The sequence below is a fragment of the Lissotriton helveticus genome, chromosome 8 (genome assembly GCF_964261635.1).
Source record: "Lissotriton helveticus chromosome 8, aLisHel1.1, whole genome shotgun sequence".
Taxonomy (NCBI): domain Eukaryota; kingdom Metazoa; phylum Chordata; class Amphibia; order Caudata; family Salamandridae; genus Lissotriton; species Lissotriton helveticus.
The window spans coordinates 775,844,950-775,872,525 of NC_136069.1; the positions used below are offsets into that span (position 1 = coordinate 775,844,950).

At 45.6% G+C, this 27,576-nt stretch overlaps 2 protein-coding genes across 2 annotated transcripts in view; one reads left to right on the forward strand and one right to left on the reverse strand.

The window, feature by feature from the left end:
• The window catches only part of LOC144772911 (uncharacterized), a 2,519,762-nt gene that overhangs the window by 2,474,105 nt on the left and 18,081 nt on the right, over nt 1-27,576 (reverse strand). The window lies entirely within an intron of this gene.
• On the forward strand, nt 21,585-27,171 carry LOC144773150 (uncharacterized). The gene is made up of 3 exons (XM_078658006.1): nt 21,585-22,020; nt 22,296-22,832; nt 27,143-27,171. Exons 1-3 carry the CDS (start codon nt 21,594-21,596, stop codon nt 27,169-27,171), a joined length of 993 nt encoding a protein of 330 aa, XP_078514132.1. The 5' UTR covers nt 21,585-21,593.

Below are 27,576 nucleotides of genomic sequence, written 5' to 3' on the forward strand. Positions count from 1 at the left end.
GTTATAGATTGCTTTATGTCACGGTTTTTTCTTTCCACTACCGTATTTCCCTCAGGATGGAAGGGAGAAGAGTACCGCAATGCAATGCCCATGCTGGCCATGGCCTCTTTGTAAGCTTGAGAGCTAAACGCAGGACCCTGGTCAGAATGTAGCATGCCAATTGCCGATGTGCCGATAAAGACTCGCGAATCTTTTATAACAGTTCGCGCCTCAGCCGAGCGCTGGGGCCTATATCTTAAGTGAATTTCGTCCTAATAATTATGGGACCGCCTTTTTCCTTCTGGATTTTTGCGTATAGATAGCCTGATGCTTTCAAATAAAGGTATCTGGGCTGGTGTCTCGTCCGGTTTCCCACTGCAATCTCTATTGCAGTTCCGACAATTAGTTGCAAAGTTGTAAATTTGCACGCACATCCCCGGCCACCAGTATTGTGATTGTAATTCTATTACAGATGTCAAGATCTCTTGGTGCCTCAGACCCTGTCCCATATGTGCTTCTTGAATCAAGTAAGCCCTCCGGTTCATGTTTGTAATTACTCTATCCCCCACTCCAGGGATTTGACCAAAAGGAACGGAGTTTGCATCAATTATGTATTTATTTCCAAGTGGATAATTTAGAGCTAACGCTGCATAGTTGCCTTTCATTGAGGCTTTTACTGCTAGTGGCGTTTCACCATCTATTTGTTTTTTAGTACGCTTTTTTGTGACTACGGAGCCGCTGTGGCTCTGTTAGCCAATGAATTCCCTGCAACGTGAACGCCATCATGCTGATGACTCAGTGTATGTATCACGTGAGTCTTTCGTAGTTCTTTCTGCAAAAGAACTACTTGTTCCCAAACTTTTTTATGCTTTATTGTGGCACCTGTGTCATCCTTGTAACCGTTTTGAATCCAGGTCTGCATGCTCTTATTGTAAGACTGGACGCAGTAATGCGAATCGCACACTATTAGTGTCGGGAATTCGCGATCGGCATTTTCAAGCGCCATCTTAAAAGATCTTATTTCAGCTCGCTGAGCTGTACAGTTTCTGAGTGATTCAGTTTTGGGTATTATCGATCTGAATTTACCTAAGCGCCAGCGACTTTTAACAATCGTGCACGCTGCATTGTAAGATTTTTTATCCACATCGTAGTGTTGTGCAAATCTATCTGTGTAGATTACACAGGTATACTGTTCTAGAGGCAGAATTTCGATTGGCAGAGGATATTCATGTTCGTATTCCAGATTTTCTAGTTTTTTCATTTTCGGATCAAATGCGTGTTTCACGTCTTCTGCAGCAAGAGAATTTTCCCATTGTATCCATTTTGGATCTAATGCCACAGCATTCTGATTGCGTGGTCTTGTTACTGCCTCAAGGGCTGATTCTGCCTCAAGGGCTGATTCTGCTGTTAATACAGATATGTTTCTCCCTTGGACTAGGGCTCTTTCTTTTGCTACAGCAGTTTGAACCACTGTTAGAATTTTTTCAGTAGAACTGAATTTCATTTCACCTTGTGTGTACAAGTGTGATTTATAAGCTATTGGTACCGTTTCCCCCTCATTAGAGGTCAGGTACGTGTATCCGCATCTTCCTGGGATGACTCGGATTACAAGGTTGCGTTCGTTTGCGCGTCTTTGTAGTTTTGTTTTAGTTAACATGTCTGTTTGTAACGATCTTAAAATTTCTGTGTGTTTCTGAGTCCAATTGATTTGTTTGAAATCAGGTTTTATTAATTCGTAGAGAAGTTTAACCCTCTCTGCATAATTTAGAATGTATGTTCTTCCGAAATTCAGGAAACCTAGTATTGATTGTAAATTCTTCAGCGTTTTTGGTACTTGGAGTACAGCACACTTCTCTAAGAAGTTGTCTGCTAGGCTTTTGCCTTCACTTGATAATTCATATCCTAAAAACAGGACAGTTAGGTGAGCAATTCGTGACTTTTTAAAGTTGAATTTGTACCCTTCAGCTGCGAACCCAAGTATTATGGTGTTCACTCTTTTCAAGTGTGTCTCCAGGTCATCACCTGTGAGATAGATGTCATCGACATAAGATAATACCTCATCATAATATATTTGTAGTAACTCTGTTACCCTTGCTGAGAATAATCCTGGGCTGTTCTTGAGTCCCTGTGGGAGTCGACAGAATTGTTTTTGCGACCCCATTGTTGAGAAAGCGGTCAAATACCTGCTTTCAGGTGCAATGTTTTGACAAAAGAAGCCATTTGAGATATCTAACATCGTTTTATATTTTTTGTGCACGATGTTATTCATTAGTGCTGCACTGTGTGAGTTTTGTACTGCAAATGTTTTGCAACAGGAGTTTAAGTGTCTGTAGTCCAAAACTAGACAATATGAATCGTGTGGCTTGGAGACAGGAAACAAAGGATTGTTCATTTGTAAGGTGCATGTTTCAATCACCCCCTGATATTCAAGTTGATCTAAGATCTCCCTGACTTGTTTTTTAGCTTCTTGCTTAACAGGATACTGCCTTTGTGCAGTTGGTTGATTTTTTAACTGGATTTTGTGAGGAGGAGAATCCTCATCCCATCCTACATGTTTTTTATATAATGCAGGAGCTTGGGCCACTGCCCATTTTCCTGCAAATCTGTATTTTTTATGAATTGGAATATGATTTGAGAAGGCAGGCATAATCATTTCTTCGCCTTGAGGGCACTCTCTGACAAACTCTGGTGGACAGTCTTTCTCAGCTAACAGGATATCATAGCCTTTAGATAAGTTATCCCAAAAGAGACCTCTTATTTTCCTAGTTTTGTCCCCCTCTATACGCAATGTTATTTCATATAATTTATGGGGTTTGCTAACTCTGGTGTCTGCAGTTTCCACCTGAATGTATTCATTTGTGTCCACTGTCTCCAGAAGATTAATCAGGATCTTGCGAGCTATGGTTACTTCTGCTGCGCTGTCTAGCATTGTCTGGGCCCACTCTCCGTTTTTCAGTTGTGTCCTCAGAATCCTCTGCATGTTTTATTTTAATACTGGCTACCTTCTTTTTTGTAAATTGTAATTTTTTACTTTGATGAGCAGGTTCCTTGTCTTTGGACTTGACGTGCTCTTCCTTGTGTTCTGACCGTCCTCTTCTTTCCGATTTCTGTGAGGAAGTCTGAAAAGATCGAGAGGGACGTGTATCAATATCTTTATATGTGTCTGGTTTTCTCAATTTATCCCTATCTCTAAGGTTGTATCTTTTCTCAGATGGGCTCCCTTTGGGGAGACTTGCTTCCTCTTTCTGGAGATCTATCTCTCCGCTAAGGAGACCTTCCTCTGGACTGAAAATGTTTTTCTCTGGGAGTGGATTGTTTATTACTCTCCGAACTCTTTTTTGGAGTATTCAGATTATTTTTAATACAAGTTCTTTCAGGATTTTCAATTAGTTGTGGTTTTAGTGGTTTCCCACCCAAACTATCTCTACCTAGTTCTTCATAGGATTTTTCTATGATTCTGGCAAGTTCAAAAGTTGTTCTGCTATATCTGTTTCTTTCAATTTCTGCAGGTATTTTGTATCGTCAATTGCCAATTGAACTAATTCTCTATATGCCTTTTTTAATTCCCTTAGTTTAACTAAAAGTTCTTCGCTTGACATTTTTTTTAATGTCGTGATGTGGTGTGTAGCTGGCTAGAACCGGCCATGTGGCTCCTGGTCTACCTAGTGGACCGAGCCTGGTAATGTGATTTTGATGTTTTAGGGCGCCATTAAATCAGAGCAGGTGCTCTTGGTATGTTAGTGGAATTTCAACGTCCTCGAAAGGAGTGTATTCCTCTGGAGATTCCTCTATTTTGTAATAGTGAAATTCGTGTGTCACAGCATGCGCTGCTGGAAAATGTATCCAGGAATAGAATACCTCTGTCTGCTGATATTCATGGGCCTCTACCACACATATGACTGTACCACCTCTCGATGATAGTCCATTTTCTATAAGTTTAATAGTTATAGTTTTTCTTACATTTGCCGTAATGATTATAGCATGCGGGTCTTCATTTTGGAGACTTGTGTCTTCTGTTAAGAGTTGAGCTGCTATTCTAGCTTTCTCCCTTTCGTCTTCACTATCCGACATTTTTCTGACAGAAAGTTTTTTGTTGCAGAGCAAGTTTCAAGGAAACAAAGATTAGTTGCAATATTTTGGAACACTGTATCCTTCAACGTTGAGTAAACCAAAAACTAATACATAGGAATCTCTTACTACTAAGTTCTGGCGGATATTAACCTTTTACCCACTCCAGACGTCTATTGGAGTTTTTACGGGAAAAAGGGGTCTGTGTGAAAAAGCACAACTGAGTTACTCTAATGTCTTGCGTTAGATTATCGCCTTACCAAACGTTGGGCGCCATGTACTGTAGTTCCTATATTCCCAATAGGCTCTGCGCATTGGAATAACATAAACAGCAGTTTAGACGTAGGACTGAGATCATCTAGGTCTCTACTGACTATGTTAGACTTAATTAGGTTTGCCAGCTAGCTCAGAGGTCACTAGAAACTTTCTCGAATGTTCAGGAAGGAGTTAACTTTCCTGATTAGACAAGAAGGGATTAGCTTCTGACAACCACATAAACATGACAACTTTGCTCCCTCAGAATAAAGAGTATATCTCTAGAGTCGTGTGAAAACATTAGACAACTATTTCACTCAGTCAATCGTGCATGCTTAATTTCACCAGAGTGCAGAGAAATAGAGAGACGGGCGTTTTCAATAAAAAGTGTTATTTATTGAGCAGTCTTCTTTCTCATGCAAGAGAAATGAATTGCCACAATTGCAATACTTATCATGAAGTAAAGTGCGTACAGTAAAAGGAGTATTATGAAATAATACTCTAAAAGCATTTATATGGTTTCTGAGCCATATGATACTTTAAAACGGATAAAATATATACATACATAAAATCATTGGCTAAACGTACTCAACTGGTGCTTCTAAGATACGCCTACCCCGGTGTACCTGACCTAAGCCTAATACGTGGGATGGAGTAAGTAAGTTGCAGTTTAAGTTAAGTTGGTTTTTGCCAGGAATCTGAATCAAGAATTCTCTCAAGGTTTTAATCAGCTCCGTACCTTGGTTCTAGAATGAAGGAGGTCTTGTATCTCTCTCTGGGGACTCGATCTCCCAGCAACCCGCAAGACCGCAAGAGTGACTGGAAACACCGGAGCTGGAATTTCTCGGCTGGAGAAAAGACAGCGTCTCTCTCAGTGCGTCAAATGGGAGGGTCGGATTCCTTCGGCATTCGCATCAGCTGGGCATCGGGCAAGTAGATAGCCGCTCTGCTCCAAACCACCGTGTGTTTGTTTAAGGCAACGTTGGTATATTTATACCTGAAAGGTGCCGAGTTTGACGTAAGGTTGGACATAAGACGTCACTAAGAACTTACAGTTCTTTCTGGACTCCAGGAGTTCTTGTTCAAATCAAAACAAAAGCAGGGGGATTTCCCGGGCTGCTGGAGGCTTAGTTTGTTTAAGGAACGCGTTGTACTTTCTAGGAGTTTATGGGAGTAGCCTTGCCGTATTTGGACTGCATTGGCTATTACTAAATATGGACATGATTCTTATGCCTTTATAAGGATATGTTTTGTTATAACCACATAAGGGCATGAATCGGGGATATCTAATTAGGGTCCTAGATAGATTCACAACACTGCTTTCGACACTGTAGCACATCACATCTTGCTGCAGTGTCTAAAAAAAGGGGGAGTGGCAGGAAGAGCTTTTGAGTGGCTGGATTCGTTCCTCCAGAACCGCAGCTTCCAAGTAGCCCAGGGACCATATCGGTCGAAGAGTACCAGGCTGAATGAGGGGGTGTCCCAAGGGTCCAGCTTGAGCCCCACCCTTTTTAACCTCTATGTAACTCCGATAGCAGAGATCACTGAAAGGTTTGGGGTACAAGTTGTAACCTACGCTGATGACACCCAACTTGTGGTGTCTCTCGCTCAACCTGATGAGGTAGCAGCCAGTAACTTCTCGATGTGCCTACAAGAAATAGGGGCCTGGATGGCCAATAATTGCCTGAAATTAAACGGAAGTAAGACCGAAGTGCTGGTGGTGGGGAATGCACCGTCTGTGTGGACATCGGCATGGTGGCCGCAGGTGCTGGGGCCTCAAGCTTCTCCCAGCGTAGAAAGTTAGGTATCTGGCTAGACAATAAAATCTCTTACGAACACCATACCAGACGCGTGGCAGGACAGTGCTTTGGTATTCTGAAGAGTATGCGTAAGACACTTGGGGCCAGATGTAGGAGCCATTTACCGACCGGTAACGGCCGACTTCGGCCGTTACCGACCGGTAAATGGGTTTTCGGTATGTAGGGGCACTTTTTTACAGAATCGGTAAATTTACCGATTCGGTAAAATACCTTTTACCGATTCGGTAAATCTCAGATGTAGGTGGGACTCTTCAGAGTCCCAAAGGCCCTACAAATTTGGTATTTTACCACCCAATCCAATTGGGTGTTAAAATACCGAATTCAGATGTGCATGCACATGTGTGCATGCACACCTATGCCATGTGACAGACAGACATGCCCTTAGGGCATGTCTGTGTGCCACATGGCGCACATGTCAATTTTTGGGGGTGCCAAAGGGTGTCAAAGTGACACCCCCTGCACCCTTGCTAAAATCGGTATTTACCGATTCTGTAATTACAGAATCGGTATTTCCCATTGATTCCTATGGGCTTCACAGCCCATAGGAATCAATAGGAAATACCGATTCGGTATTTACCGAATCGGTAAATACCGAATATTACCGATTCGGTAATTCCACATCTGGAATTACCTACATCTCCCCCCCTCTATTTTACCACTTCTTAAATACCGAATCGGTAAATTTCGGTATTTAAGAAGTGGTAAAATAGATTTACCTACATCTAGCCCTTGATCTGCTCCCTACTTCGGCCAGGAAAACCCTTGTCCATGCTGTTGTCACTTCTAGGCTGGACTATCGGAACGTCCTGTACCTGGGAGCTAATGTCAAGTGTATCACCCGGTTACAGCGTTTATAAAATGAGGCTGCCTGTATGATCCTGATGCTTCCCAAAAGAGCGTCATCTAAGAAAGCCCTTGAATCCCTTCACTGGCTGCCTATTAAAGAACGGGTGCTCCATAAAATCCTGCTGATTAGTCACCGTATCATGCGGGGGAAAGGACCTTCCTATCTCCTGGACCTACTGACCCCGTATACTCCTGTGCACCATTTGAGATCTTCCGGGACAGGGCTGACTAAGGTCCCTAGGTTTAAAAGAGCTCGGATGGGTGGGTGCTCCTTCCGAGTTCAGGCTGCTCAACACTGGAACAGACTCCCACCCGAATTGCGATCAGAGACCTCGGAACGCATATTCCGGAAACAACTGAAAACCTACCTCTTCCCTCTGGCTAGAGAATGAGGAGATTTCGCATCTGAGGACTGAATACTTGCCCGCTTAATTGCTGCTAACTACGGCACAGCGCGGGGACACACTGACCTCAGTATAACCAGGCGCTTTATAAATTATTTTATTATTATTATTATAAGAAGAAAAGGTGCAATCATTGGGACCAGCAATGTCCAAGTGACGCACCATGTGCAGGAGGCAGAGCAGGCCCTGCAGCTCATGAAAGATGAAGGCCCCAATGCAAGGGATGCAGGGAGGACGCTGATCTTTGAGGCATGAGATGCTGGAGGCTGGAGCTTCTTATAGCCCGAAGTTCTCTGGAGTGTAGAACCAACAAGCCTATTCAACGGCAAGTCGACGCAGTGCAAAAGCGTTTGGACAAAGCGGCTCCAACGAAGGATGCTGTCCTCCAAGTTGCAGGGAAGATGGGGTAGGCCTCTAGGAATGCACAGATCCACAACCTGGGTTGCAGAGCCTTTGGGAAGTCCACAGGAAGACAGGACAGCAGATACCAGTCAGCTTCGATGAGGTGCCTGCAGAGGCAGGGGAATGACTCCTTCCCTCTAAAGGAGATTACTTTGCATGTCCTTGATGCCCACAGGTCCCTTCAGAGAAGCACAGATAAGGCAGAAAACTTGAGGAACAGCGAGACCAGAAGTTGCAGGAGTGTTTCTTGATGCAGTCTCGGTTCCAGGCGAAGTCCAAGTGTCCAGACGGTGGAAGAGTGTCTTGCTTTCAGAGGTGAGTCTTGTTCCACGATGAACCTGAGGACCCACCAATAGGGAAGCCATTGAATACCCAAAGAAAGGGTTAGAAAAACTCAGGTGTCCCTCCAAGAGGAGGGACTGGACAGGGGAGAGGAAACTCCACCATCCCATGTCCAGTATTTGCACCAGAGCAGGAACCAAGGGTTCCTGAACTGGCTCAAACTGGTGTATGCAAGGAGGGCACAAAATGTGACCTTCAATGCAGTGTGGTGGTGCTGGAAAATTCCCCCACGCAACCCAATACACTGTCCTGTCTGGGAGGTGGTCATACTTGCCTGTAACAGGAAACGTATTGTTCTACCTTACCCTGATTGGGCTCAGCTCAGGAGCATGAGGGCAGAACAGTGTCTGTGATCAGCGGCAGCACAAGCTTGCTGGCAGACCACGAAAGGCTGTAACCAGGAGTATAGTGGGCTCCCCTAAGGAGCTCCCCCTCCCCAGTACATGGGATAATTCCCCCAACACCAGAATTAGCATTTGGGAATGATTCCAAAATGCTTGATGCCAAACATGATCAGGTTTGGCACAGTCATTATAGAGTTAGACATCTCGTAATGACTGATGTTCACTATGTGTCTTGAAATGGCTGACTGCACTTACAAAGACTGGAAAATTGACTCTGGGGTTTGTAGGGGTGTTCTGCACATGCAGAGGCATCCTCAGACTTATAATAAAGCACCCTGGCCTCGGGACTAAAGGGACTACCATAACGGTGACTAATAGGTTTTAAGTGCAGTGACCTCAGCCATAGGAACATTTCTATCTGTGGTGAAAGGTGCAAGCACCAGTTCACACAGGCCACAATGGCAGACCTGTAGTCAGAGTTTAAGTGAACTCCCATTGGTGGCACAATACATACTGTAGCCCATGGGAGACCCCTGGTGTACCTATGCCCTGGGTACCTTAGTACCATATACAAGGGACTTATAAGGGTACACCAGTAGCCAACTGTGGAGGTACCAAAGTTCTTAGCAAAGCTATTTTGTGAAAGAGAGCACTAATGCTGGTGTCCTGGTTAGCTGGATCCCAGCAAACTACAGTCAAAACATACTGACACCAGGCAAAAAGTGGGTGTAACCATAAAAGAAAGGTCCTACTTTCGTACAATCATGTTTTCTGATTTTGTTTCCTGTATCTATATTGGTTTTGCCCTCTCCATCACATTGGGCCCTTTAGTGCCTCAAGGCCCCCCCCAGCTACATCTTTTCCCCAGTCTTCAGCTGACTGCTACAAAGTGGAATCTAATGGGAGCCAGATCCTGTGGTACTACCCTTCCAGAAAAGAACACACAGTGCATGGTCCTGGCTGATTTCTTAATGCACGCTGTATTTAACAGGGAGATTTCATACCCCATGATATTAGACTGCTCCTTGCCACCCCCTGACCTCTCTTTTGATCTCCTCTAAATGGCAGTGAGCAGCTTACAGAGAAGTAGAGATTGAGCTCCGCATTATCACTCTTACTTGGTAGCCATATTGGGCGGTAGCCAAGGACTGGTTTTATTATGTTGTCAGTTTTTGCTGTGCCCAGCAATGGGGTGTCTTTTTAATATTATCACTTTCTTTAGAAACCTCTGTCTTCTCCATTAAATAAAAGAGAGATACTCGAGGGATTTTGAAAAGCCGGCCAGAGAGCACAGTTTAAGGTTCCATTTGGAAAAAGTTTGACAAGAATTGGAAACCTTGTAGGGCATACATTGTACATTCAGGTCTTCACAGCAGAAAGTGTAAGGTGCAGGACACAACTGCAGCAGGTGCAGTAAGTTTTGAAGGCCTCTGGTGATCACCCAACAAGGGCACAGGAGAATTCTGCACGGTGAGCTTTGTTTATGAAAGAATCTAAAAAACTGCATTCCCATCTCTATGATCTTGCACAAGTGAAGATTTATGAAATTCTTACATTTGCAAATCCTTTACAGTTGCGTCTGGAAACCTGTCCCAGTTGCACATTTCCAATTAAAATACTGGAAAAGTTTTATCAGCCTCTCATGTTTTTTTCGCTTTGACAGAGGCATGTGCGTAGTAAGCAGTGCACAATTACATAGTGTGAAATGCCAGCTCAATTGTAGAATCGTACAATGTTCTTATTCTCTGAGGGCTAGAAGCGCTGAGAAAATGCTGAAGGCTTGCAAGTCAAACCCACCCACCCACTGCCATTTTGTTCAGTACGAAGTGGACGCAGCAACTAAGAGAAGGAAGGAGGTAGTTTCTTCCACCAGGGGCATAACAAACACCCCCGCAACCCCCGAGGTGTGGGGGCCCCCCAGTCTTCAGCACATGAAGAGGGTCCCCTCAGCTCATCTTTAGAGAGCTGTGGGAGGTTTTCTCTAAGGCAGCTAAGGCAGCTGCAGTCTGCAGCCTGATCTGAGCTCCTCGCGCTGACCCAGGACGGAAGAGAAACAAAGTAACAAGTTACATTGTTTCTCTTCAGTCAGAGCCACGAGCCAGGCCCAGAAAAAGGATGGGGCCCCTGAGACAGCATTCACCACAGAGCACTGCTCCTCTGAGGCAGCAAAAACTGACTTTGGCCAGAAAGTTTGCAGCTCCAGAAACAGGATCTGCTGGGAAGCATTGGAAGGTCGGAGTTAGAGATATTAATGTTGTAATGGACAATGTATTTTACATATGCGTTTTCTGTTTGGAGTGGAAGGAATGTGTGTGGTGTCCAGTGGACCTGTATGGTTTGGATTGGAATTGCTAGTTGTGAAATTGTGTTGCGTGTATTGGATATGTGTAATGAAATAATGTGGCATGGTGTGCAGTGTAATTATATGGTATTGAGTGGAGTGGGATTGTGAGTCTTGGAGTGGGATTATCTGGAATGGTATTTTGTGTTGTGGAGTAGTATGTAGTGGGGTTTACTTATGTGGTGTGCTGTTAAATATTGTAGCATAATGTGGAATTTTGTGGTATAGATTGGATGTGTGTGGTGTTTTTTGCATTTGTGGTGTTAGTCTGAATTATGTAGTTTGTTGTGAATTATGTGGTGTGGACTGGAAATGTGTAGAGTTGAATTGTGTGATGTGGAAGTTGAGGTGTTGAGTGAAATTGTGTTGATTAGTTTTATGAGGCTTGGTGTGAAGTGTAGCTAAGTAGAGTGTTGCTACGTGGCATGGATTTATGTGGAGTGTATGTAGGCAGTATGGAGTAGAGCATAATTATGAGGAGGTTAATTATGTGGCAACTGAGTGGTATTATGTGGAGTGTTAATATGCTGTGTGATAATTTGTGTGGGGATCAATTGTGGAATTGTGTGACGTGTGGAATTATGTGGCATGGTGTGGTGTATAATTATGTGGAGTGGAATTATGCAACATGTTGCAGAGATGTATTTTGTGGAGGGTAATTATGTGTTTTAGAGTTGAGTGTAAATATGCTGTGGCATAGACTGGATTTATGTGGAGTGTATGTAGGCAGTATGGAGTAGAGCATAATTATGAGGAGGTTAGTTATGTGGCAGCTGAGTGGTATTATGTGGAGTGTTATTATGCTGTGTGATAAATTGTGTGGGGATGAATTGTGGAATTGTGTGACATGTGGAATTATGAGGCATGGTGTGGTGTATAATTATGCGGAGTGGAATTATGCAACATGTTGCAGAGTTGTATTGTGTGGAGGGTAATTATGTGTTTTAGAGTTGAGTGTAAATATGTTGTGCAAAGTGTAATTATATAGGTTGACGTGGAATTATGTGTAGTTGAGTTTTGTGGAGTGTAATTATGTGGTTGGGAGTGGTATTAAGTTGTGTGGGATGTTATTCTGTGATGTAGAATTATGTGGTATGGAGTGAAGTTGAAATATGTGTATTTGTAGGATTGTAATTATGTGGTATGGAATGTTGTAGGGTTAAATTATTTATAGTTGAATTGTGTGGCATGGAATTATAAGCAGGGGGTAACACAGGCCCCAGGGGCATAACACAGGCCACCGCAGCCTCTGCGTTGCGGGGGGCAGCAGGGCTCCAGGGGCCCCCTCAGCGGTGCCAGCAAGCACTACACATCTGTGACCGTTTGGGATAGGTAATTAAATAATATATGTAGGTTATGTAACTTACGCTCGCTCTAGACTTTTCTTCATAAATTAAATGGTAACATTTTAAAAAATGGTAATGGTGCACACTGCGCAGCATGTAGATGTCTCCACCGCCGCATCTGCTCTTCACTCTTCACCCTTAGGGTGGGCGGGTGACCAATTGTCATGCGCATTGCTGACTGGTGAAGCGAGGAGGCATCCCAGAGGCCACAGTGGAGACATTTGAGGGGTAATGTGCGACGGCGACCACCGACCATAATTTAATTATTTCCGTGGCTAGCCTTGTTTGCCCTGTCTTTGGCGGCCCGCGCAGGTGCGTCTGTCTGTTCCCCCAATCTAGGTCCCCTGCAGACAAGTACACCCCACCCAAAATTCATTGCGATGACCACTTGTGTGCGTAAGGTCTCCACTTTAGAGTGAAGGCATTTAGTAAAAGAAAGGCATCTTTGGTGAATGAAAGTTGTTTGGAAAAGCGGGGGTTATGTGACACATTAAAGATTAAAAAGTGCATGTCATCAGTTTCACCTGTGATTTATGTTGATTTGCGGATTTTACAGAAAACACAAAAATTGTCATTGAAGTTTGTGGGCACAAGAAAATGTACCCTTCACCTATGGATTTACACCTTCGTCTGTGACTTTGGGGGAAGTTTCCCGGCTTCGCCCGACTTTCTCAAGGCAAAGTTGTACCCACTTCCCCCCAAAACTGACCCGATTTCTTGTAGCTGATTTCTAGTTGCTGAGTGATGTCAGTTCTGAAGGGGCGGGTCCAGCTGAACTAGGCATCAGGGTGTAAGTGGGTGGAGTGGGGGAGGGTTGGGGCAGAGAGGGTGAGGATTGGGGCTTTTGTGGTGGCAGTGGTGCCACCTAAATTGCAGCTTGCAGAAAAAATGTTTTTTAGCTGAAACAGATAAAAGTTACTAAAATACAGCAACATGCTCTGCTGCACAGTCGAATGCCCTTCGCTAAAATTGACAGGCCACCTTTCAGTTACTCTTTGCTGTTTGATTATTAAACAGAGACTGAGGTGAAACATTTGCCAGAAGAGTCTAATAAGGTGCAAAAATTACAAACATTTAAGTATGAGTGTCACAAAATGAGCGGCATTAGACCGCATAATTTGCCTTTTCCTGCTGCATAATTGAGTACCTGCAGCATAATTCTCATGGCACTGCATACCATGTATTTCCACCCTGTTTACTGCTGTCGCAAAGAGCTATCAACCCTACCCCATTGATATGAAAGGAAAAAAATATTATTTACAGCCTTTCTACATTATGAAGCATGTTCTACCAGAGGTTGCACGTGATTTCCATGGAAACAGGCACCAGTGTGTGTAACTCTCTTCTCTTTCTGGACTTTTTTTTTAAACACCAGCACAACATACCTCACTTGCGACCTTTGAACTGTGAGGGGCTCCATGCACTTTTTCGCCCTGAAGCTGTAGTACTCCGCTCAGTACCAATAAACGGATCAAACTTTCGGGTCCATAGATTTTGATATTTTGGCACTCACAGAAACCTGGTTGGGGGAGACATCCACCCCAGACATTGTGGCAGCCTTGCCAATGGATTTTGATGCGGTATGGTATAATAGGCCAGGGGACTCTAGGGGTGGAGGAGTAGCGGTCCTGTTTAAAACAAGCCTCATGGTCACCAAAATCCTGGCGAACAACTGTGATAGTGCGGATGTTTTGGGGATAAATATTTCCTTGAAATCTTACTGCCTTATACTGATGGTAGTGTACCGACCACCTAGACCTACCCCTAATTTTAATGAAGGCTTTCTGGAGTTTATGACTGATCTGTGTTCCAGATATAAACACCTCGTAGTAGTGGGGGATTTTAACTATCACTGGGACAAGACGCACAGAGAACCTCTAGAGGTTCTATTTGAAATGAATATGACCTCATTGGATCTACAGCAACTGGTGAATAGCCCCACCCATATTAAAGGTCACACGTTAGACCTAATTTGGTCTTCACAACCGCGGGCACAGATAACTGACATCAGTCCCTGTGCCTGGTCAGACCATGCATTGGCAAGCTGTTGGGTCCCCAGTGACAGTCCACTCCTGGGGCCTCCACCTCTGTGGAGGAAGGTCAGAATGTGGAAGAACATTGAGGCGGACTATTTAGTAACGGTGCTTCACTCAATCCCTTTTCCTGTGGTGAGTGGTGGCAATCTGGACCACAAAAGTGGAGCCCTTTTCTGCGAAAGGAATCGGATCTGCTCTCCTATAGAAAGTCATTAAAGTCCTACCTGTTTAGAGAGACATTGGCTTTGGCGTAGTGTCATCTCGCTGCCTCCTGACCTGGTGACGCTAGTGACCCGTTCTTTTTCTGGAAAGCCCTTAGAGACCTGTGGTGATTTGCGCTATATAAAAATAAAATAACATAACATAACATAACATAAATGGCTCTAAATCCATGACTCTGTAGGTGTGACAAGATCACCCAGCATCCTGCCCCAGAAACCTGCCAGCCCCAAGACCTCTCCAGGCAGAGAAACCTGCCAGCCCCACAGACCTCTCCGTGCACAGAAACCTGCCAGTCCCATAGACCTCTCCGGGCACAGAAACCTGCCAGACTCACAGACCTCTCCAAGCAGAAAAACCAGCCAGCCCCAAAGACCTTCCCAGGCACAGAAACCTGCCAGTCCCACACACCTCTATGGGCACACAAACCTGCAAGCCCCACAGACCTCTCCGGGCACAGAAACCTGCCAGCCTCACAGACCTCCCGAGGCAGAGAAACCAGCCTGCCCCACAGATCTCCACAGGCACAGAAACGTGCCAGCCCCACAGACCTCCCCAAGAACAGAAACCTGCCAGTCCCACAGAACTCAGTCAGAGAAACATGACAGTCCCACAGACCTCCCCAGGCAGAGAAACGTGCCAGTCCCACATACCTCTCCATGCAGAGAATCCTGCCAGTCCCACAGACCGCCCCGGGCAGTGAAACCTGCCAGTCCCACAGACCTCCCTGGGCAGTGAAACCTGCCAGCCCCACAGACCTCTCCAGGCACACAATCTGCCATCACCACGGGCCACTCCAGGTAGAGAAACCTGCCAGCCCCACAGACCTACCCAGGGACAGAAACATGCCAGTCAAACAGACCTTCTCAGGCAGAGAATACAGCCTGTCCCACAGATCTCCCCAGGCACAGAAACTTGCTAGCTCCACAGACCTCCCTGGGCACAGAAACCTGCCAGTCCCACAGAATCCCCCGTGCATACAAACCTGCCAGCACCACAGACCACCCCAAGCACAGAAACCTACCAGTCCCACAGACCTCCACAGGCATATAATCTGCCATCACCACAGACCTCTCCAAGCAGAGAAACATTCCAGCCCCACAGACCTCCCCAATCACAGAATCCTGCCAGGCCACAGATCTCCCCAGGCAAAGAAACCTGCCAGTCCCATAGACCTCCCCAGGCAGAGAAACCTGCCAGCCCCACAGACCTCCCCAGGCACAGAAACCTGCCAGTCTCACAGACCTCCCCAAGTACAGAAACCTGCCAGCCCCACAGAACTCCCAGGGTACAGAAACCTGCCAGTCTCACAGACCTCCCCAAGCACAGAAACCTGCCAGTTCCATTGACCTCCCTGGGCACAGAAACCTGCCAGCCCCACAGACCTCTCCAGGCACAGAAACCAGCAAGTCTCACACACCTACACAGGCACAGAAACCTGCCATCTCCACAGACCTCTCCAGGCAGATAAACCTGCCAGCGCCACAGGCCTCCCCAAGCACAGAATCCTGCCAGCCCCACAGACTACCCCAGGCAGAAAAACCTGCTAGTCCCACATACCTCCCCAGGCAGAGAAACCTGCCAGTCCCAAAGACCTCTCTGGGCACAGAAACCTGTCAGCCCCAAAGACCTCTCTGGGCACAGAAACCTGCCAGCCTCACAGACCTCCCTGGGCACAGAAACCTGCCAGCCACACAGACCTCCCCGGGCACAGAAATCTGCAATCCCCACAGACATCTCCAGGCAAAGAAACATGCCAATCTCACAGACTTCCCCAGGCAAAGAAACCAGCCAGTCCCACAGACATCCCCAGGCAGAGAAACCTGCCAGTCCCACACACCTGCCCAGGCAGAGAAACCTGCCAGTCTCACAGACTTCCCCAGGCAGAGAAACTTGCCAGTCCCACAGACCTCTCCAGGCAGAGAAAACTGCTGGTCTCACATACCTCTCCAGGCAGAGAAACCTGCCAGCCCAACACACCTCCTAGGGCACAGAAACCTGCCAGTCCCACAGACCTCCACAGGAACAGAAACCTGCCAGTCCCACTAACCTCCCCAAGCACAGAAACCTGTCAGCCCCATAGACCTGCCCAAGCAAAGAGCCCCACAGACCTCACAGGGTACAGAAAGCTGCCAGTTCCATAGACCTCCCCAATCACAGAAACCTGCCAGTTCCATTGACCTCCCCAATCACAGAAACCTGCCAGTCCCACAGACCTACACAGGCACAGAAGCCTGCCAGTCCCACAGACCTCCCCAGGCAGAAAAACATGCCAGTCCCACAGACTTCCCCAGGCAGAGAAACCTGCCAGTCCCACAGACATCCCGCCAGTCTCACAGACTTCCCCAGGCAGAGAAACTTGCCAGTCCCACAGACCTCTCCAGGCAGAGAATCCTGCCAGTCTCACAGACCTTTCCAGGCAGAGAAACCTGCCAGCCCCATAGACCTCCTTAGGCAGAGAATTAAGCCAGTCTCACTGACCTCCCCAGGCAGAGAAATCTGTTAGCCCAACAGAAATCCTAGGGCACAGAACCCTGCCAGTCCCACAGACCTCTGCATATACATAATCCTTAAAGCCCCACCGACCCCCCCAAGCATAGAAACATACCAGCCCCATTGACCTGCCAAAGCACAGAAACCTGCCAGTCCCACAGACCTCCACAGGTACAGAATCTGCCATCCCCACAGATATCTCCAGGCAGAGAAACCTGCCAGTCCCATAGACCTCTCCAGGCAGAGAATCCTGCCAGTCCCACTGACCTCTCCAGGCAGAGAAACCTGCCAGTCCCACTGACCATCCCAGGCCCTGAAACTTGTAAGCCCCACAGACCTCCCAGGGCACAGAATCCAGCCAGTCCCGCAGATCTCCCCAGGCAGAGAAACTTGTTAGCCCCACAGACCTCCCCAAGCACAGAAACCTGAAAGTTCCACAGACCTCCCCGGGCAAAGAAACCTGCCAGCCCCACCGACCACCCCAAGCACTGAAACCTGCCAGCCTCACAGACCTCCTTGGGCACAGAAACCTGCCAGCCGCACAGACCTCCCCGGGCACAGAAATCTGCAATCCCCACAGACATCTCCAGGCAAAGAATCCTGCCAGTCCCACAGACTTTCCCAGGCATAGAAACCAGCCAGTCCCACAGACATCCCCAGGCAGAGAAACCTGCCAGTCCCACACACCTCCCAGGCAGAGAAACTTGCCAGTCCCACAGACCTCTCCAGGCAGAGAAACTGCTGGTCTCACAGACCTCTCCAGGCAGAGAAACCTGCCAGCCCAACAGACCTCCTAGGGCACAGAAACCTGCCAGTCCCACAGACCTCCGCAGGAACAGAAACCTGGCAGTCTCACTAACCTCCCCAAGCACAGAAACCTGTCAGCCCCATTGACCTGCCCAAGCACAGAGCCCCACAGACCTCCCAGGGTGCAGAAATCTGCCATTCCCATAGACCTCCCCAATCACAGAAACCTGCCAGTTCCATTGACCTCCCCAATCACAGAAACCTGCCAGTCCCACAGACCTTCACAGGCACAGAAGCCTGCCAGTTCCAGAGACTTCCCCAGGCAGAAAAACATGCCAGTCCCACAGACTTTCACAGGCAGAGAAACCTGCCAGTCCCACATACATCCCGTCAGTCTCACATACTTCCCCAGGCAGAGAAACTTGCCAGTCCCACAGACCTCTCCAGGCAGAGAATCCTGCCAGTCTCACAGACCTCTCCAGGCAGAGAAACCTGCCAGCCCCACATAACTCCCCAGGCACAGAAATCTGATAGTCCCACAGACCTCCTTAGGCAGAGAATTAAGCCAGTCTCACTGACCTCCCCAGGCAGAGAAATCTTTTTTTTTTTACTTTTTATTATTGAAGTTCTTGTATCCTATTCAGTTAGTAAAAAGAAAATGCCTATATTAACAACCAAGGAGTACAAAATCATAGTTTACAGAATACAATTTCCAATATTTCTCAAAATACGATTTCCAAATTTTGTCAAATTTCCTTATCCCCCCAATTCACTTATTCTAACATTTCTCATTTTCTGAAGCCAGGTATTAAACAAAGGAGCTTGTGTTAATTTCCAATTCTGGAGCACCAGAGACCTCGCTACTGCCATCACAATAAATAATAGTTTAACCATCTGTTCTAACAATCTAAGATCAGAATCATATCCATAAAGTATTAATTTAACGTTATAAGCAATCTGAATCCCACAATACTTTTGTAAATATTCGAAAATTTCATTCCAAAAGGGCACAATTTTAACACAGTGAGCTATAGTGTGGGACCAATTAGCAGGACTGTATTGCTGACATCTAAAACAGATGGCACTAACATTCGCATACATTTTAGAGATGACGGCAGGAGTTCGCTAAAGGAGCCATTTACTAAAAAAAAACATTCTCCTCCAATTAAAACCTCGAAGAACACTAAAATTCAACGTATTTATACATTTCCAGGTATTCATAGTAAGAACATGATTTTCTTGTTCCTGCCATTTTTTAATGTCTCTTATACTGAGATCTAATTCAATATGTTGAGCTAAACAACGTTTCCATGCTCCTAGCTTCTTACTCTGAGGAGTCAAAAACAAATCGTCCCTCAACTGACAAGGAGAGTCAATCATTCTTGGCTCAACTTGTCCAAGTGTTTTAAAAATCGAAACATAAGAATTTAATAACATAAAATTCCCTGAGATTAATTGCTGCATCTCTCCTGGTAACAGCCAGGCCCCTTCTCTTAAAAAATCTGATAGAGTACCAAACCCAGCCTGTTCCCATTGAAAAACAATATCTGCTCCGATTTTGATTCCCATAAAAATGAGAGCATTCCTTAAAGGAGTTCTAGCATTGAACTGCGGGAGAGAATACCTTTTTAGAAAAACATTGCGACGTTTAAAAAACCAATACAACATTTTATACCGGGTAAGTTTTGGCGATTTAGGGATGTGCAGAGGAACTGGGGTTTGAACCTCTTGACTAATTTGGTCAAAAAAGAAATTGATAAATAATTTTGGACTTTGCGTTCCTGATTTAAATCGTTCTAAATATTGGGCGAAATATCCACTGTAGTAATCTCTAAGGTTAGGAACAGATAAGCCTCCCAGTTCGATGTCCACATAGAGTGTCTTCATTGCTATCCTGGGGCGTTTTTTAGCCCATATAAAACTTGAAAATAGTGATTCTACTTTTGAAAAAAAGCTACTAGGTAAGTAGCACGGAATAGCTGAAAATAAACAATTAAATAGTGGAAGTATAGACATCTTTATAAGTGCCACCCGTCCCATAATAGTGAATGGCAGTGAATCCCATCTAGTAAATAAGGATTGTACCTTCCGTAAAAGTGGGTCAAAATTCAGCTTAACTAAATCGGATACCAAAGTAGAAAATATAACCCCATAATACCGTTTTGGTCTTAAATTAATACAACCAACTAAATCCGCATGTAAATTCACCTCCCCCCCACCACACACTAATATTTCAGGTTTTTTTTATCAATTTGGTAACCTCCTAAGGCCTCGAATTCTTCAAAAAGCTGTAAAACAGCAGTCTGAGATTGGATATCCGTCTTAATTATCAACATGATATCATCAGCATAGAGTTAAATTTTTGCCATAGATGCAATCGGTGGAGGGATATTTATAGATTCGCGAATTGCTGTGGCTTACGGTTCAATAAAAAAAGCAAAAAGAATAGGGGATAGGGGGCAACCCTGCCTGGTGCCCCATTGGACCGATACTGTGCCTACCATAACAGAATTAATAACTATATTAGCTCTGGCACCCGTGTTTAAATTTTGGATTAAACTAATAATTTGTGAAGGGATACCAAAGTGTTTTAAAATAACAAATAAAGTTGTCCACACCACTAAATCAAAAGCTTTCTCAGCGTCTAATAATAAAATTAAAGCCGGGATTTTTTTAACCTGAAAATAATCTAGCGCTTCCGTGAGAAAATGGGTATTGGTAGCTAACTGCCGGCCTGCCACAAAACCATTCTGATCTAAGTGAATAAGATCCGCTGCAATCGAATTAAAACGTATTGCAAGTAATTTAGTGAGGATCTTATAATCAGTATTAAGTAATGTGATAGGCCTGTACGAGTTAGGGTCTTTTGAATCTTTACCTTTCTTTGGAAAACTAACAACAGTCCCCTCCCCAAAAGAATCCGAAACTTGGCCCCCCATTAACATATAATTAAATAATTGTAATAATAAATCAGAAAAAACGCTAAAGAAGATCTTAAAGAATTCAGCCAGAAGGCCATCCGGACCACATGCTTTACCAATTGGTAAATTCTTAACCACTACTTCTAGTTCTGATTTAGAAAATAAACGCCTCATTGAATCACTATCTACCGGAGTTAAGGAGGGCATATTATATCTGGATAAAAAATTTGAGAGCCTGGAATGATCTATTATTTGCTGTTGGCTGTAAATCTGTTTATAATGGGAGAGCATAATAGTGCCAATAGCGTCCGTCTGTGATACTTCAACTTGAGTGACAGGGCACTTTAAAGAGTGAATTAAATTTACGGCAGCTTGCTCTTTTGCCTGCCATGCGAGGAGTTTGCCAGAGAAATTGCTCTCCTCATAAATCCTCTGAGATTTTATAGAAAATTGCTGTTCACTCTGTGTGAAAAGAAACGTATTAAGTTCACGTTTAGCCTCATTTAGGGCCAGATGTAGGTAAAAAATATTTACCGACCTCTTAAATACCGAGTCATACCGACTCGGTATTACCGAGTAGGAAAATGAGATGTAGGTAACAATGACGGTATAAAATACCGACTCGGAACCTGTCGGTACTCGGAAACGGTATTTACCGACTCGGAATATACCTACACGGTAAAATCCGAGACGGAAAAACCAAAACCGATCCACCGGTGCCATGGCCCATAGGAATGAATGGCAACTCCCGACCCGGAAAATACCGAGTCGGGAAAAACCGACCCGGTATTTACCGTGTCGGAACTATCCGCCGAAGAATTTGAAACTGACAAACATGTGTGCCTGTGAACCAATCAGTACTTCAACCATACCCAAATTCCAAGCCACAGGGGAACTAACCAATCAGATCCAAGCACCACACCCCAGTACCTGGGACAGGCCACGCCCATGCAGGTGCAGAAACAAACAGTCAGGAGAGCAGGAGGACAGAGTGTGGAGCAGGCTTTCCTGAGACAAACTACACAGCAAGATGGAGAGCCAGGAGGCACAGAGAGATGCTGCTGAGCGCAAAAGGAAGCAGAAGTTCAGCCAGGAGGAACTGCAGGTGCTGATTTCGGAGGTTGTCAGACATTATGGGAAAATATTTGGAAAGCAAACTCTGCATGTTGCAGAATCAATCAAGCGCAGCACCTGGTTGGACATACAAGGCAAGGTAAATGCCATTGGTGTCACCCACCGTGACCTAGAAGACCTAAAAAAACGGTGGTATGACATCCGCATAATCACCAAAAAAAAGCTTGCTGCCCACCGCAAGGAAAGTGCTGCTACAGGAGGCGGAAGAAACAGAGCCCCCAGACTCACCGACATTGAGGAGATGGTCGCAACAACCCTTGAGAAGGAATGTATACACGGAATAGGAGACGCAGACAGCTCAGCAAGAGGAGCAAAGAAACCAGGTAAGATGCAGGAACATTATCATTTACCCTTTTACCTATTCCCCTCACAGGACAAATCAGACTCCACAACAGGTTTAACTAATGTCCTGCAATGCATCCTGGGAAATGTAGTCATGTGTAGATACCTCAGAGCAGTCAGCGTGCATTGCAGCAAGGGGAGCAACAGACAGGTAGCAAAGGCAAATGAGAGACAGGCAAAAGTGCAATAGAAGTGTATTTAATCTCATGACACAGGTGAACAACATTACTGACACAATGTCCATGTCTGTCCACAGGAGAGTCAAAGCGCAGCACAGCTGAGGTCAGAGAGAAGAGGAGGGAAGGAGCCGGACCTAGCACATCTCACGGAGGGCAGGACCAAGAGCAGGCTGCCCCGATACCTGAGGAGGCAACTGCAGAATATCCACAATCCCCTCTCCTATTTGGTAGTCAGGACACAGGAGCGGCAGAACTATCACCCACCCCCACATCACCATCCCCAGTGCTGGGAAGAGTCAGGAGCCATGATGTGCCCCCTCGCAGAATACTGCAAACATCATCGGAGGAGGAGGAGGTGGAGGGTGACACACAGGACAGAGGCAACACCGAGCAGCAGCCCAGTCCCAGAGTCACGCGGGCCAGTGTCCGAGGGCGACGGCCACGGGAGGTAGAGGATGTGCGGCAAGTCCAAGGTGTCTTCTGCGGACTGGAGGCCACCATGGTGAAGGTGCAGCGCCTGCAGGCAAAAGCAATGATGGGGGTTCAGAGGCACGCACGCACAACTAACAATAAACTGGAAGCAGTAGGCAAGGGCATAGGGGAAATGGCAGAAAGTATGCAATCCATGGCGTCAGGAATATCAGATATCACACAGTGCATGACTGTCCTGTGTGACAAATTGGACAGGGACCATTTGGAGAGACGCAAGGCCCGTGTGGATGTGCGCCAGCAAACCAAGGCCCTGAACAGGTTTGCAACTGCTACCACTGTGCTGTGCAGACGGTCAGTCACGATGCAGGATGCCATAGTGCAGTGCTGCAACAATTTAAGTGAAGGTATGGCCAGGATGACCTCTGCCATGGAGCTAGTGCTCGCGCATCAGACTGGCACTGGAGGCGACACTTGTGCTGCCGAAAGCGAGGGGTCCACCAGCAGGAGTGGTGCAAGCACTCCTGTGCATGAGTTACGGAGGAGTGGCAGGCGTGGGGGAAGTGTGACAGGCCAGCGTGAGGACATTGATTCACAGCCACAGCAGCCCCGCCCTGTGGCCCGTGGCCACAAACAATGACTTTGCACTCCACCCAAGGCTGTAGTCACGGTGGTGTTAACCGTGACAACACACTCATGGAGTGTTAGTATTAGTGAGCCCAATGTGAGCTAACAATGCTGTGGCGTAGTGAATATTAAACTACTTACACAAAGTTACATTCATGCCTGTGTCTCTTTACTCACTCAGAAATATTGTTGTGTAACCTCTGCCCGTCTCAGTCTCCCATCTGTAGCTGCTGCTGCCACTGTGGCTTGGGGCTCTGCCACCTCTGGGTCGTCATCAATGTCCTCATGAAATGTGAGCTCCACCTCAGTGCCTTGCTTGGTGGCGAGATTATGCAACATTGCACAGGTCGCTATTATTTTGCAGCAGATGATTGGGGTGTACTGCCGTGCACCTCCACTCTTGTGGAGGCAGCGAAACCTGCTCTTTAGGAGTCCAAATGTGCGCTCAACTACGTTTCGTGTGGATCTGTGAGCCAAGTTGTATCGCCTTTCACTCCTGGTGGATGGGTTGAGGTAGGGAGTGAGCACGAAGGACCGCAGGGCATATGCACTGTCGCCTAGGGGGAGAAAGATAGACATTAATTGCAAGTACTTGAGACGTAGATCTAATGTGAGTGTCAGGGTGTGTCAATGTGATTTACCTAGCAGGTATCCATTTCCAAATTCTCCGGCAAGTAGGCGTGTGTATATTCCACTATTCTGGAATATGTATGAATCATGGGTACTTCCGGGGAACTTGGCTACGATGTCAGTGATGAGGTTACCTGCATTACATATGACCTGGACGTTGATGGAGTGCGTCGATTTGCGATTCCTGTATATGTGCTCTGTGGCTGCAGGTGGACAGAGTGGGACGTGGGTGCCATCGATGCAGCCGATCACGTGAGGGAAGTGTGCCAGTTGATAAAAGTCAGTCTTGGTTTTGGCTAATTCTGCCGGTGTAACAGGGAATTTAATATAATGCCCCATCCTCTGCATCATGGCGTCAAGAAACCTCCTGAAGAAGCGGGACAGGCAGCCCTGGGACACGCCACCCACTACAGCTATCACACTCTGGTAGCTCCCTGAGGCCAGCAGGTGTAAGCTACATAGCACCTGGACATGAGGTGGGATGGCATGGGCCCTGGGTGTTGGGTGGTCCAGGAGAGGGTGTAGGTCCCTGATCAATTGCTTGATGGTGTCTGGGTGTAGCCTGTACCTCTGCAGTATTTCAGGCTCTGTCAGTTGGAACAGTGTTATCCTCTGCCTGTACACTTGTTCCTCCCTTAGCCATTCTCTCTGTCCTGCTGCCTGTAGTCTCTGCCGTCTTGCTATGATGTAGAAAGCCGCCATCATGGGTCCTGAGGTGCATTTTGGGACTTTTTTTATAGCCCTCCCTTGGTTACCACCTGCTTTCAATGCATGGTAAATACCGACTTAAAAATACCGTTTTTCGGCAGATTCGGTATTTTTGTGCTTACCTACATCTCCAAGGCTGATTTTTACCGTTTCTGATTTACCGAGTCGGAAAATACGAACTCGGTATTTATGTATACGGTAGATTCCGACACGGTAATTTTACCGGGTCATTCTTACCGAGTCGGTATGTTTCCGACTCGGATTTAAAAAAATCGGTAATTTACGGCCTCCTACATCTCATTTCCTCGGTAACGGCCGATTTTACCGGTTTTCGGCCGTTACCACCCGGTAAAAGCCTACCTACATCTGGCCCTTAATCTTTTTTGTACATCACTAGGGCCCAGATGTAGGTAAAATAGATTTACCGATTTTTAATTACCGAATCCTACCGATTCGGTAATTAAAAATCTGTAAATCTAAGGGGTGGATATGTAGGAACATCCAGATGTTCCTTTTACCGAATCGGTAAATATCTGTATTTACCGATTCGGTAAATACCGACCGGTAATGCCCCATTCATTCCTATGGGCTTTGAAGCCCATAGGAATGAATGGGGCATTACCGGTCGGTATTTACCGAATCGGTAAATACCGATTTTGACAAGGGTGCAGGGGGTGTCACTTTGACACCCTCTAGCACCCCCAAAAAAGATTCGGGGGCCATGTGGCAGGCATACCTGCCCTAAGGGCAGGTCTGCCTGTCATATGGCACAGGTGTGCATGCACACATGTGCATGCACACCGGAATCGTTTTTTTACCATGAAGTTAGATTTCATGGTAAAATACCGATTCTGTAAGGCTTGTGGGACTCGGAAGAGTCCCACCTACATATCAAAAATACCGAATAGGTATAAATACCGATTCGGTATTTTACAGATTCTGTAAATTTACCGATCGGTAAATTTACCGAATCTGTAAAATTCTGGGCCCTTCATACCATTTACTAAATACCGGTCGGTAACGGCCGAAAATACCGATTTTCGGCCGTTACCGACCGACCTACATCGGGCCCTAGAAGGATTAACTTGCCGCAGCATAGTAAGTGAATGGATTTTTTGGTAAAGTAAGGTCTTAGTTTGTTTAATAGTACGCCATTCTTCTGCATCTTTACTGATTATGATACCACGAATAAAAGCTTTTAATGAGTCCCACACAATATGGAGTGGGGCTGTATCTAAATTACGTGTGATAAACTCGGCAATTTCAATTTTTAAGAAAGAGATCCAATTATTATCCTGCAGATACTTTTTATTAAATATCCATCTTTTAGAAGACTTAACTTCTTCGCCTACTTCAAATTCAATTAACAACATTGCGTGGTCTGAAAAACCATTATGAAAAGATTTTTGATAGGTAAATTTTAATAACCTTGAAGCCAGAAAAAAATCTAATCGGGACGAGGATCTGTGTCTCCCAGACCAACAAGTGAATTCTTTTTTCTGTGGAAATTTGGTACGCCATGGGTCACAGAGATCTAATAAAGATATATTCTGCATGATGGACCTTCTTGATTTTGGTTTAGATTGTTTCCTCGACACACCAGGGGAATCTAATTTTATATCCATAAGGATATTAAAATCACCACCTATCACTATGTCCCCCCTGACTAACAACAAAGATTGAAATAACTCATCATAGATTGGGGCACGGTCTTCCACTGGGGCATAAAAACTGACAAAAGTAATTGGTCTTCTCCTATTTTTTATTAAGCACGTGACCCAGCACCACCGCCCTGCCCCTCCATGTTCAAACTGGATAATTTCTGCATCTAGATTCTGATTTAGAAAAATAGCGACCCCACTTTTAGATTCTTGAGCGCATGAAAACCCTCTATATGACGACCAGGTTTTGAACATAGAGAAGGAGTTAATTTTGGCAGTAGAAATATGAGTTTCTTGGAGCAATACAACAGCTGGTCGCTCAGACTTAGTCCAGAGTTCAATTGCTCGCATTTTTTTCCGATTATTCAGCCCATTAACGTTAAAAGAAATCACTCTAAGCCCCACAATAGGCATATATATAAATCATTGATAATTCATTAAAACACACATCTTGCCAACTTATTTTCCCATCAAAATCCAACAAGAACTTCAATTTTTTCCTTTTTTCCCCTCCCCCCACCCCACTCCCCACCTCAGGTGCTCCCCTCCAGCACCTAGCCCTGTGGCCCTGCACTACACCTTCACCTCCTCCCCACGCTGGCCACCTGACACTCACCCCTCTCATCGAGGTGCCTTGTTGTTGCGCCTCTGACCCTGTGATCCCCCTGTTCCTCACCTATCCTCCCCCCCCACAATCATATCTAGTTACATCAATGTCTTATTTGGGCTTAACTCTGCGCCAACTGGTTAAGCATCTCACGTGCCTCATCTACATCACTGAACGAGTAGAATTTGCCTTTTATCAAAACTTTTAACTTTGCCTGCTGTGTCATTGAAGCTTGAACACCCTTGTCCTTAAATAATTGCAGAATCTTTACAAAATCTTTTCTCCGTTTAGCAGCAGCGGCCGACATATCGGAGAAAATCCGACATTTAGTAGTAGGATTGGCAAGAAATTGTCTTTGCTTAAAGGCCTGTTATAGAATTGCCTCTTTGACACGTACATCAGTAAAGTTAACAATAATTGTCCGAAGAAATGGGGAGTTAGGAAATGGACGAGCTGGAACTCGGTGCGCGCGTGTAATTGTTAGGTCTCCCTTGAACTCAGGGATTACCTCTCGAGAAAAGAAGGAAGTAATCCATTGCATCATATCCGAGCCTTCAATATTCTCTGGCACGCCCACCACTCGAAGGTTTGACCTTCTATTGTAATTTTCTAGCTCATCCAATTTAATTTCAAAGGCTTTTGAAGATTTGCAAATAGTAGACACCTCCTTCTGCATAGTAGTCATATTATCCTCCA